General features: G+C 28.9%; 2 protein-coding genes across 3 annotated transcripts in view; one reads left to right on the top strand and one right to left on the bottom strand.

Moving 5' to 3' along the window:
* LOC107457071 (kinesin-like protein klp-19) overlaps positions 1 to 10,333 on the bottom strand; it is a 43,824-nt gene extending 33,491 nt beyond the window's left edge. For both annotated transcript variants that reach the window (XM_016075127.3, XM_016075129.3), the window contains exons 1-3: positions 10,111 to 10,333; positions 9,075 to 9,285; positions 4,245 to 4,432 (exon numbers count right to left, since the gene is read on the bottom strand). In XM_016075127.3, coding sequence (XP_015930613.1) covers positions 4,245 to 4,432; positions 9,075 to 9,285 — 399 coding nt within the window. In that variant the 5' untranslated portion in view covers positions 10,111 to 10,333. The remainder of the gene's footprint in view (positions 1 to 4,244; positions 4,433 to 9,074; positions 9,286 to 10,110) is intronic.
* An 84-nt stretch (positions 10,334 to 10,417) lies between these two features.
* The window catches only part of LOC107457072 (ubiquitin-conjugating enzyme E2-24 kDa), a gene marked incomplete in the record, with an annotated part of 33,652 nt that continues 31,381 nt past the window's right edge, over positions 10,418 to 12,688 (top strand). The window contains 1 exon segment of the mRNA XM_071187493.1: positions 10,418 to 10,624.

Raw genomic sequence — 12,688 nt, forward strand, 5'->3', positions numbered from 1 at the left:
TAATCTACGATCGAAACTTGACTAAATTTATTGTTTTTTTTTTTTAAAATTAACAGTGAAATTGAATTATAGTAATATTTGGGGGCCATATTGGAATTTCCGAAAGAGATCTCCGAAGTTCGGCGTTTCGTGAGTGTCGGATTTAGGGTCCTATAACTTCCTTTTCTGTTCGCTCCAATTACAATTGCCAAGGCGCTAAGTAGATTTCTAGCTTGCGATTTTAAAGCTGGGGGTGGATACAAGATGCATACCTTTTAAATTTTCTCATTATGCGATGTTTTTTTAAAATTATTATTTCGTTTATTTTCTTATAGGCTTCTGCCGAAAGTTTGCTAAGAATTGGCGATGTTTTGCAGCAGATCGCGATATGGGCGAACATTTCGTCGACTTCGTTAATTTTTTTAAATAGTCCTTCTCTCAGAAAATTATTTAATCTTAAATAACTTTCCTTGACAAATTTTTTTGCTTCTAAAAAATATTTTGTCAGAAGCGCCGCATGTAGGAAAAAAACAACTTTTTTTAATAGCGCCGCGGCACTTCCGTCGATAAATACGGTAGATAGATACGAAAACTATTCAAAGAAAAAGATCAAGAAAATCTGTTGGATTATGGAAATTTTATTTTAAGTTAAGTGGAACCAAATGCATGAGTGTTGTCAGGATATAAAGGATTAATCAAATCTGCGAGATATGTATCAGTATCCTCAAATAATATTTACTCTTAAAACATACTACAGTGGAAAGTCGCATATCCGGAATTAGCGGGACTTCCTGAAGTCCGTATATTTGATTTTTCCGTATAATTGACCTCCAAGGTAAACAAAGCTTAAAATGATCTGAATCTAAGAAGCAGAAAATAAATAAACATTATTTTTCGGGCAATAATGTTTTAGTATTAGAATGATATCTAATCAATCATAATCAAAATATTAGAAAAAAATAATTATTGCTACTTTAAATATAAATATAGAAAACGAAAAAAATTCACAGTTATGAAAATATTAATTGCTCTCTCCGCCATTTTGAACTAGAACGATTCAAGCAAGAAGGGGAAATTCCCATCATTCATTAAGGCGGGTACGTGGAGAAGAAAAATTCCTTCCCTCCTTACTTGTCATTCAAGTTGAGGGCGGGGTAGTGACAAATTCTTATTTTCTCTCCCATCATTGGCTATCAAGAAAGCAAAAAAGGCGTGGCATGCTGATTGGGTTCTCTTTATTTTTTCTTGTGTTACTAAAGGGGATTCCCCCTCCACTTTAACATTTGCTGTGTTTACCCTTTTTCACAGTATTTCTTCTTCCCCTGACACTCAAATAAAAAGGTTCCAGGAAATGAATATTTTAGGAAAGAATTTCTCTGCATAGGAAAGAAGGGGGAGGGAGGGGACTCAGTTGTGCTCTTTTGAAAACAAATCTCCCCCTCCCCCCTTTTCTGCATTCCAGAGGAGGAGCGTCATGGTCTTAGTAGATCTTCTGTTCTCTTCTCTGTTGATTTATGGGTTCAATGCATAGATCTCTAGAAGCTGAAAAGGGAAAAACCTGTCAAGACTTCGTTTTTTTTTTTTTTTTTAAATTAGAGGGGAAGATGAAGAAATGTTTGTTGATTTTGATTGTTAAAAAGTGTCCGGGAAATCGACCCTTCCGGAAAAGGGACGTCCGGATATGGGACGTTACACTGTAGAACATTTGTTACATTAAGTTATTAATTTTTAAAAATCACCAATTCACTTCAAACTGACTTTTCTTTTAAAAGATAATATTGAAATATAAAGGGGAAAAAAGTCAAGGATAGTTAATTATATACAAATAAAAATTCAGATAGAAAAATTATGCAACTTGTGAGAAAAATAAAATCAAAAATATCTTTTTTTTTTTCAGTATTTTTAAATTTATTTCTGTAATACTGTAAGCTTCCGGAGAAGCTCAGGAGCTCCTATGTTATATAATATTTCTCAACATATTTTGTTGTTTGACAATTTCTGAATCAAGAACATCCAGTTCTGTTGCAGCAGTTTTCGACAATTTAGATTTTCTTAATTTCAAATAATCTATCTTTTCTTTTATTCGTTTTCTAGAAATTTCAGCTTTTTTATTCTCTTTGTTTTTCTTTTTTTTTGGTTTCTAATGCATGTCTCCATCTTGTTCTAGATCCTTTTACAGCATCTAGCATTTCTTCATTAATGTCTATGTTTTTTTATTCCATTTATAAATGAAACATAATCATACACACGCCTTTGTGAAATAATAGTCTTCATTGACGTTTTCAACCAATAAGCTTTTATTGATTGAAAAACCCCCTTCGACTGTTGCGGTACCATGAGAGAGGATAAGAAATTTTTTTATAACCTCCCACAAATTTTTAATTTTTTTACTCCGTGTAAATATTTCGAAAAAAAATTATCTAATCTCTGTTGCTGTGGATTAAACTCTAAGAAACTCTTCTGCTCTTCTTTTTTTTGGCAGCATCACAAAACAGTAAAAATTCCTTGTTTGCTTTTTCTGCTGTTGTTTCAGCTACCCAGTTATTAACATGGAGAATTTCCAGACAGGTATCCATCTTTAGCTGAGCAATGGATGAATATTGAATGATCAATTCTTGAATTGAAATGCCACGTGCCATACTATACAACAATGGACTTTTTTCCAGTATTTTTTCGACCGTCGTCAAAAGGAATTTTCGACATTCTAACTTGAAATATCCCTTTTCTTTCTCACAAATTTTTGTCATGTTCAGATATTTACTTGCTGCAAAACCTATATTCACATTATTAACACTTAATAGATTGTCATTGCTTGTTAAGCCAATACTTGCTATTTTCCTTGCAGTTGCAGCATTGTCTATAACCGACTTTTGTACACAACGCCGCAAAAGATTTTGTGTTAGTTCCAATATACTGGAATATAAGCATGGACTGAGACATTTGGAGGTCTGAAAATTTAAAAGAAAAGGTTGAAATTCTTCAGAAATTAGCTTAAAGAATGCTAATTTTGGTAGCATTATCGGATCCTTAACACAGTCTTCGAAATTTTTTATTGAGATTCCGGCTGGCTGAGAATTTTTCTTTTCTTCTATGTACCTTTTAATGATGTCAAAAATTAATATGGCTCGCTCCACACCAGGAAGATTTTCCAGCCACCTGATTTGGCAGAACTTTTTTGGAAAAATGTTGCTACCAGATATGCTAGTATACTCTGCTCGTAAACTAGTTATTCACACAAAGAGCAATAAACCTAGCAACCATATCAAAAATTCCTTATCATTGGATAAGCAGGAGGAAAATTGCTATCAGGACAGGTTCTACCAGGGAAAGAGGAATGTTATTATGAGGAAATTACATATTTTGAATTACAGAATTTTTTGTTGAAACTTCACTTTTGCCTGTCAGTCTTTGAATGAACTATAGTTTTCTTTTTTTATTTTCCTAACTTTATGAATATGTAAGAAAAATCCTGACTTTTTAGCTTAATTTAAAATATCCTGACTTTTGCAGGTTTTCCTGACAGTGTAGGAACCCTGCATTAAGAATCAATGAAAATAAAACTAAATATATGATTTGCACAAAAGCTGGCTATGAAGAAACACAGTTTGAAATTGGAGCATACAAATTCGAAGCCATTGATAGCTTCATCTATTTGGGGTCTAAGATTAACAACAAAAACGACACTACACAAGAAATACACACGAGAATCACAATGGCCAATAAGTATTTTTTGGTCTTCAGCCAAGCCTAATAAAAAGAAAAACAAAGGTGTTACTCTATAAATGTCTTATACGATCAATGCTTACATATACATGTGAGAACTGGACAATGACCCATGGATATGAAAATATAATAGCTAGATTTGAGAGAAAAATACTGTGAAGCATTTTTGGTGGAATAAGTGAAAACGGTACCTGGTTTAGAAGATCAAACACGGAACTTTACGAAGCATATAAAGAACCTGATGTCATTAAATTTATCAAAATTCAAAGGATTAAATGGGCAGGCCACATTATAAAAGTGGAGGATAGCAGGACAACCAAAAAAGTTTTCAGTGCCAGGCCAACAGGTACAAGAAAAAGAGGACGACCAAACCTAAGATTTTTAGACTACCTTGAAAAGGATCTACAAGTTTTAAAGATAATAAACTGGAGAATCTTGGCTGAGGGAAGAATGTCTTGGCATAGGCTTGCTGAAAAGGCCAAGGCCCATCCTGGGCTGTCGTGCCAATTAGAAGAATAATAATAATACTTTTTAAAGTTTACCTCAAAGAAAGATGCGTTGATGACAACACTTGTATCTTGGGAAATAGAATGAGTATGTTCAAATATTTGCTGCAAGCCTCGTGGTACTAATCCTTTAGAATCTTCATCTTGGGGAATAGATGCGGTTCCCATGGTAAATGTTTTTCCAGATCCAGTTGAGCCATATGCTAAAATGGTAACATTGAAACCTGAAATAGATTTTGACAAATACTAAAGTCAAAGTTAACAAAAGTTAGTAAAAAAAATATTAAATATTGTTTTAAAAATTTTTTTTAAAAGCATTTGCAACGAGTATAAATACAAACATGAAATAATGCAGTTTTACGGCTGATTTATTACGATAAGATAATTTTATTTTATTTACATCGCAATTTAACATTTTAAATAGCAATGGTGTAAGTTACATAGCATGCAGAATTTTTTTTTCTAAATAAAAGACATTACACGGGAAAAATGTTGCATTAAGATCATGCTTTTAAAGACAATTCACGTAATCGAAAGGAATGCTAAGATAATAAAGCAGGCTTCCTACTCTTTTAACAAAGCAAAAATTAAGCACTTTTAAGGACCTTTTCGTGAAAAAATTTAAGACTTTAAAAATAGAATGATTGTTAATCATCGAATATATATATACTACCAGTGACAGTTCCAATTATTTACATTTATTAAAACAAATCAATAAATAAAAAAAAAAAACAATTTTATTATAATGTAAGCACTGATATAATTGCATTCATCAACAGGACTAGCCAAAGAAGTACCAGGTAATTTTTGCAAACCCGGGTTAGTTTTTTAAAAAAAAAAAAATATCAGATCGTTCAAGGTTAACGTCATCTATGAAACTAATCCATATTCAATTCTTAATGATTTCATAGAAATTAAAATTTTAAACTTTTTTCATGTATAATTACATTTAAAAAAAGTGTAACTAAAGAAATTTGGCAAAAAATTTATCGCAACAAGTTTTTATATTTCGCTACTAGACCTGCATCATATATTCATTTGTGGGCCAATCTTGCTGAATATTCAGTTAGGCCAAAAAAATTCCATATTTTCTACTAATAAAATGTTTCATTTATAAGGGTATATATTAAAATAATTAATACTAAAAAGTTAAATTAGACACATGCTTGAGAATAGTTTTCTTAACTGTCCCATGTAAAATTAAGTCGCATTTTGAGTAAAAACAGGCGATACTAATATCTAAGCACCTTAAATCATTCCAGATTTTTTTCATAAGGCTTTGCTCAGTATATTTTTTAAATTCATTGCAATAAATGCTTTTATGAAAATTTTTATAGAATAAAAATACAATTAGATTTGAGAATATTTATAATTTTCAAATTATAATTTGTTTTTTATTAGTTCTTATTATTAATTTTTTATTAATTAGTAAACATGTAAACTAAAGGGTCTAAAACAATTTTTCAAAGGTATCAACATATTTCTATGGTCAGAAAATTAATAAGGTCCCTTAATTAACAAATACTGATAAATTATTTATATTTTAATCATTTATAGAGTTTTACTAGTAATATTTCTTTATCATCTACTATCATTCGTAATATTCTCTAACTATTATTATGATTTGATATTTTATCTTTATCACAAATTAACAATTGAAAACTGAAAGTGGTATAATTTCATTATAAAATAATCCAGTAATATCACCTTATCAGGTAATGTTTTGTAAAAAAATATTGAAATATTTTATGAAAAACACATTGAAAACGGTATATAACTTAACAATTTTGAAATTATTACTAAGCAACAAATGTGTTGTATTTATTTTTATGATGAGCTTTACACAAAATTATTTCCAACCAAGCCTGTTATTAGGAATTAACTGTACATGATAACTAAACAATCTGGTGAAAAACATAAACTATTTATAAAACAACCAAAAATTGAATATAAAGCTGGAAATTATATTTTTCCTCAGTTCACATAAGAGACAATTATTACTTGAAAAACTACCTGTTTAGGATATTAAAACTACTGAGAATATACATTAATATTTCATTTCTTTTAACAAATACTGTTATGTGATTTATAGCAAATATATCAGTAATATTACTTTTTAAATTATATTGGAAAAAAAAACTTTAACAATGGACCGAATCATTATGTTCATCAGGGGTCTGTCTAGGTTTTTCTGAGAGGTACCTATTTTGTGAAAATTTAGACATAATTTGTGAAAAATAAAAAATTATATTTAAAAATCAACACAAAAATATGGTACAAATATGGATTTATCGTTTCTTAAGGGATACAAAAATAAAGTTTCAAGAAAAATTATTTTGTGAAACTACCGATTTTCCTAAAATTGAATTTGTGAAACTACCGTTTTTCCAAAAGTTGAATTTGTGAAGGTACCGCTAAACGGTAGTAAATTCGGCCTGGACAGACCCCTGTTCATATTATAGTCTAATCTAAGAGCCCTCTGAAACATATCAATAACAGTGAAGTAGAAATATCCGTCATCTATTGAAAAAGTTTTAATTTTAATAATTCAGTAAATATTTGCATAGTATTCAAAATAGGAAAAGAATTTTCAGATTTATAACCTTAACATACAAAAAATGCTATTTTAGTTTTTAAAAATTACACGACAATCAGCAACTGATTAGATAATTGCTTTTTATTTGATAAGAATTTTGCATTTTATAGCACTAATAACAGCAATTATAAATAAAATTTTGATGATGAGTTATAACTCTTTTTCCAAAAAAAAAAATAATAAAATAAATAAAATAATTAAATCCCTTTTCAAGTGGTTGCTTTTGTTTGCTATATTTAGTCGTTAGTCCATTTTCAAACATCTTGTGACAAATCCTATTTTTTCTTTGTTGCAAGCACAGAATGTAAGTTTTGAATATATTCCCTTCCAGTTTCTCTGATATTGTAACACTTACATATACTAATAATCGTCGTTGGAAAAACAGTCACCTTTATAGTAACTAATTTAAAAAAAATTTACTTCTTACAAGAATTGCGATAGTTGATCTTAATATTGCGTGAATATGAATAACAATTATGGATTTTGGAAATCATGATTCATAATTTTCAGATCACGTAAATACGAATCATGATGCGTAATTTTTAGATCGCATAAATAAGAATTATGATGCAGAATTTTTAGAATGCGTGAATGCGAATCCCAATGCCTTATTTTAAAATCACGTATAAAGACGAAAAATCAATATTTGATATTATAAACCGCACGAGCAAATCAAGACATGGAATTTTAAACTTGCATGAATACGAATTGCTACATAGGTTTTTAAGAAGGCGTAAATACAAAACAAAATATCGAATTTTTAAATCTCGTATATCTCGTAAATAAGAATGGCAACATACAATATTCAAATTGCGTAAATAAGAAGCGCAACACGCAAATATGAAAAGCTATGTTTGATATTAAAAACCTGTGAATAAGAATCGAGATATTAGCAGATTCCAGGCTTGGGACCTCTAAAAGGCTTGTCATAAGCAGCGTTGTTTGAACTACGAAAATCGGATCTATCTGGAGGGCTGGTAAAAAATTCGGAAAATCTTATCTGCTGCGTGTAAAAGGGAAGAAAACAGCTAAAATAAGTAAAAATGAGAAAGGATTCTGTTTCTCTTTGAAAATTGGTGAATTTTCTGAAAAAGTGGAATACTTATAAAAAAAAGTGAAATTTTTAGAAAATCTGAATTTTTGATAAAAAAGCTGAAATTCAAGAGATAAAAGTGAAAAAAGCGGAAATCCGTTAAAAAGCGGAAAAATCTCATCCCTGTGAATAGGGATTTTATTAAAATCTAAGGATCTTTTAATTGAGTAGATTTAAATATTGTGTAACAATCTCCTTATCCTTAAGAAACAAAAATAATAGCATAACAATCTAAACTTAAAAAAAAAATTTACAATGCAACTAAACAAATTATAAATAGTTAACAAATATTTAACTTTCTTGTTAGAAGCAAATCATGCATTCTCATTTAGTATTCAGGAAAAAACTTGAGGTTTTCAATGAAAACCCAATAAAACCCAGGTTTTTGATGAAAAACATAGGTGGGCAGGGATTTTTCAAACTCTGTTTCGGACAGATCTGTTTAATTTTTAATACAATCATGAATATTAAAAAAAAAGGTTACTGTTTTTAATAAATTTACAGTTACTTATTACTTATCAAAATATTATACAAATTAAATTGATATTAGGAAATAGTTTTCGTTATGGATACTAGTTCAAAAAATACTTTTTTTCTTAGGGTTTTATTTAATTCCTATAAGCAGATGACCAGTAGAACTGAATTTCTTGAATTCTGTAAATTTTGAAGTTCAGTGTAGGTCTTCTACTTAGGTACTTTAAAATTGCACTCCCTCCCCCCTAAAATAGCATTATGAAAGAATCAATATATTAGTAAAAGGACATGCTTTCTTCTCTTTGCTTGTAGCCCCCCCCCCAAGCACATTCATTTCTGTTTCTCTAAAATGATGCATGGTTTAATTCTAGGTGATAAAAGAACGGTATTTTGTTTTAAAATATTGAACTGAAAAACTATTCCGATCAACTCTAGTTATGGGGAAAAATTAAGGACTTTTAAAAACCTTGTATCTAAATTAAGTACTTTTAAGGGCCCTTATATTCCAAAATAAAAATTAAGCAGTTTTTAAGGACTTTTAAGGACCGTGGGAACCCTGTAAAGATTAAGCTAAGATGAGGGCAAAAAAAAGTATTAACTGATCCCTGGTTACTAGAACTTTTTTCAAAATAAAATGGTGGTAAAAAAAGAAATTAAAGTTTTATTAAATATAAAATAAATAATTTAAGGTGAAAATACATACCCTCAAATAAATGTTGTATCTTCTCCGACACTAGTCCTTTATACACATCTTCATTAGAAGTCTCAGGAGGAAAAACAATGTCGAAAGAAAATGACGCATTTCTAATCTCAATGGCTGTACCTTGCTGATTTAAGTCTATATCTTCGTTCATGCTTTCACCAAGAAGTGGAGGACGGACTCGAATAGCTACCTTAATTGCCGCTTCCGTCATCTATTGAAAAAGTTTTAATTTTAATAATTCAGTAAATATTTGCATAGTATTCAAAATAGGAAAAGAATTTTCAGATTTATAATTAGATTGACTTAAAAAGTTCTCAAAGTATGTCAAAATACTCAAAGTAAAAAAGAGTCCAATTCTTTGATGTTAAGGTTATGACAACTCAAATAATTAAGATTGAGTCTTAGTACAAGGAAATCTGATCATTACATCAAAAGTTATTTAGGGTGTTCACTTTACTTTGCACACTGTACAATTCTAAACAATTTTTAGGTTAGAATAATAAAAAATAAGACATCAAATATTATTCACAATTTAAGAACTGGCAGCTTTATTTCTGTTCAGATGATTTCAGTATGATAATTTCTCAAGGAATTTAAGTATATATTTCCTAACAAATAAAATTCGTAATAATAATTCGTAGCTAGTGTTCATTTTTCGATAAAATAAGCAAAGTTTTGTCTTTTAAGATTAGTTTGATTTAATATAAATGGTAGGGCCAGCTGGTATGAAATCACTTCACAAATAAGAACACTTTAATGAACTGTATAAATAAAACACTAATTTATTATCTCCTCACATGGTGTTCTCTCACTCGCACACAACGATGATCTCTCAGAGCTCTTCAGGAACACATTTCCAAAGCTCGTATAGATGGCTCTTTAACGATAAATATTTATTATTATTTCAATCACATATCACATGGTATTTGGAATGGATTAGACATATTAATTTTACATACATTAATAGTGAATAGAACAACATCTATACATATAGTACATGCTAAACATATTAGATTTCTAAAAAATAAATATTTACATTTCCTGAAGGGTAGAAACTGAAACTCGCAATGGAGACAAACTACACAGTACACTATCAGAACACAACTGAAAACGAATCTAGAAAAACAAATCTAGCGGTTGTAGTAAACCTGAACGTTGCCAATTCAAGAATGAAATGCTATACATGGAACTTTCTATTTAGGTAAGCTAAAAGCTGAACTTTTCACCATAGAAATTCCTTACCATAAGGACGGTGTTTTATCCGTTAAAAAAGTGTATTATTAGGAACGATTCAGATTAAATAATTGAAGTATCCTGCTTCGCTATGTTTACTTTGTCAATTTACATTAAATCTGGCAACTATTATTTATGTAAACTTTTATTGGCATGATCTAAAATATATAATTATTATTGTTTTTATATATAAATACAATTTGTATGCTTCTATTGTGAGCTCATTTCTTATTTTATTTAAAGAATTGCAAACAGGTTAGCACTCAACTTATATGTACAGCCATTTCAGATTTTTTAACCACACTTTCCAAATGCCGGTAAGATTACTCTTCCCTCTCTTATTACAAAATATTTTTTACGAATTACCTCATTAAATATAGCAAATTTATTTGCTTGATTTTCAAACCAGTTATTTTTGTTGCACACATATGAAATTACAGTCGCTATTACTCGTAACTACGCCTAAATGAGGAATTTTTATACTTTCAGAATGGATGGTGTTTTCAATAGAAATGTAAACAATCTCAAGCTCGGCACTTACTCTAGTTTTGGTTAAAAAGTTTGCAGCTGCTTACTACATGTTATTCTGATAGGCGATGTTTTCAAACGGATAATTTTGTTTTCAATAAAAGAAATAAATTAGATACTTTCTGAGCCCAGTCTGCCATATTTCATAAGATATTAATGTTAATATGTAATTCTCTGCTGAGTTTGAAGTGAAAATTTGTTTTAGTTTTTTAGAGATATATTGTTAAAAAAGGTGACATGGTTGCTAGATTTTGAATAACTCGCTTTTTTGGCAGTCTTGATATGGCCTCTTTCCATAAGTTTATTACTGTTTGTTCTTGTTGCAAGCTGTGCACCATCTTACGTTAGTGTTAACACTTTTAGCATTGTAAACACCAGTATTGTTAGCATTGTAAACACAAGTAATAAGTAATCAAATACATTGTTTGCAAGATTCTCAAAACACAATGATGCCAAATGGCTTTAAAATACAACGGAAACAGTAACACGGAAATTTAGGCGGTACCGAGCTTGCAGCGTTCCCTAGTGTAGGAAACACCATCCATGTAATTTTATTATATTAATTTTTAAAAATATCAACGATTTTTGTAAATTATTATGCATAAGTATTGTGTTGTGCATGCTTTCTGATTTCTATTAGTAGCAGGGTTGGGTTTTTGACGTCAAAAAGTGGTTTTTGACATGACAAGGGTATAATACTGGTTTAAACCGTCAAAAACCCGTCAAAAATGTCAAAAACTTAAGTTTGCCAAAAAAATATATAAACTTCAAAACTACCAACAGTTGCCATGCATTATATTGAAATTTAATTATACTATAGGTAATCAGCAGGTTTTAAAATATTTTTTAATTAAAATTAAGGTAAAATAACAGATTTAAAATCTCAGAAATTTATATTCAAATGCATGTGCAGAAAAATTTTGCACAAAATTTTTTTAAATATTTATATTTTGAAAAAAAAAATTTTTTTTTTTGATACTTAAGAAAATTAAAAGTTTATTACTATGCATTTTTGACATATAAGGAACATATAACTAATATTTATAAGGAACTTACAAGTTATGTTGTATAAATACAAACTAGATACAAGTGTATAAAAAATTTTTTTTAATGTTATACCGAATATCTTTATTATCCAGTATGTTAATTTGAATTTAAAAGTAGTTATATTTATGAATAATGATAAATATAATTCATATTGTTTATTATATTTATTTATAATTATTACACTTATCATTTTAAAACAATTTTTATCTCTTAATTTTTTTTTCTCCACTTGTATTAAGAATACAAATAATGCATATCTTGAAAGCAAGAAGTAATTATTCAACAGCTGAATATTTAGATATTCAACAAAACTATATCGTATTCAGCAAAATGAAATTCACAAGTATTTGGATAAACTAAATTTTCAGCATAGTAAATGAATAGGCTGAATATACTGTAAATCGACACTAACTACTCTGTGTATTTAACAGAAAGCACTTAAATTTGTATTGTCTTATGTTAAAAAGATTATTAAGAAGATTTAAAAGAATATTAAAAAGATTTTTCTTTAAAAGATGTCTAATGTACAAAACTGCTAATGTTTATCTTTAAAAATGTCTAATTTTTAGTATAATCTATACTATACACTAAATTTGGTTATAAATAAATTTCTTAATAATATCACTGCAGATTTTCAATAACACATGAAAATGAATACATAATATTACAAAAGATGTGAGTTTTCAAAAGTACAAGATTTTGGTTACTATTCAAAATATAGGAGTTTCTTCAAAATTTTAAATTTATTTTTTCTAGAACATATTTAGAAACACTATCCTTTAAAAAATATATAAATTTTATGTATT

This window comes from Parasteatoda tepidariorum, chromosome X1 (genome assembly GCF_043381705.1).
Source record: "Parasteatoda tepidariorum isolate YZ-2023 chromosome X1, CAS_Ptep_4.0, whole genome shotgun sequence".
Taxonomy (NCBI): Eukaryota; Metazoa; Arthropoda; class Arachnida; order Araneae; family Theridiidae; genus Parasteatoda; species Parasteatoda tepidariorum.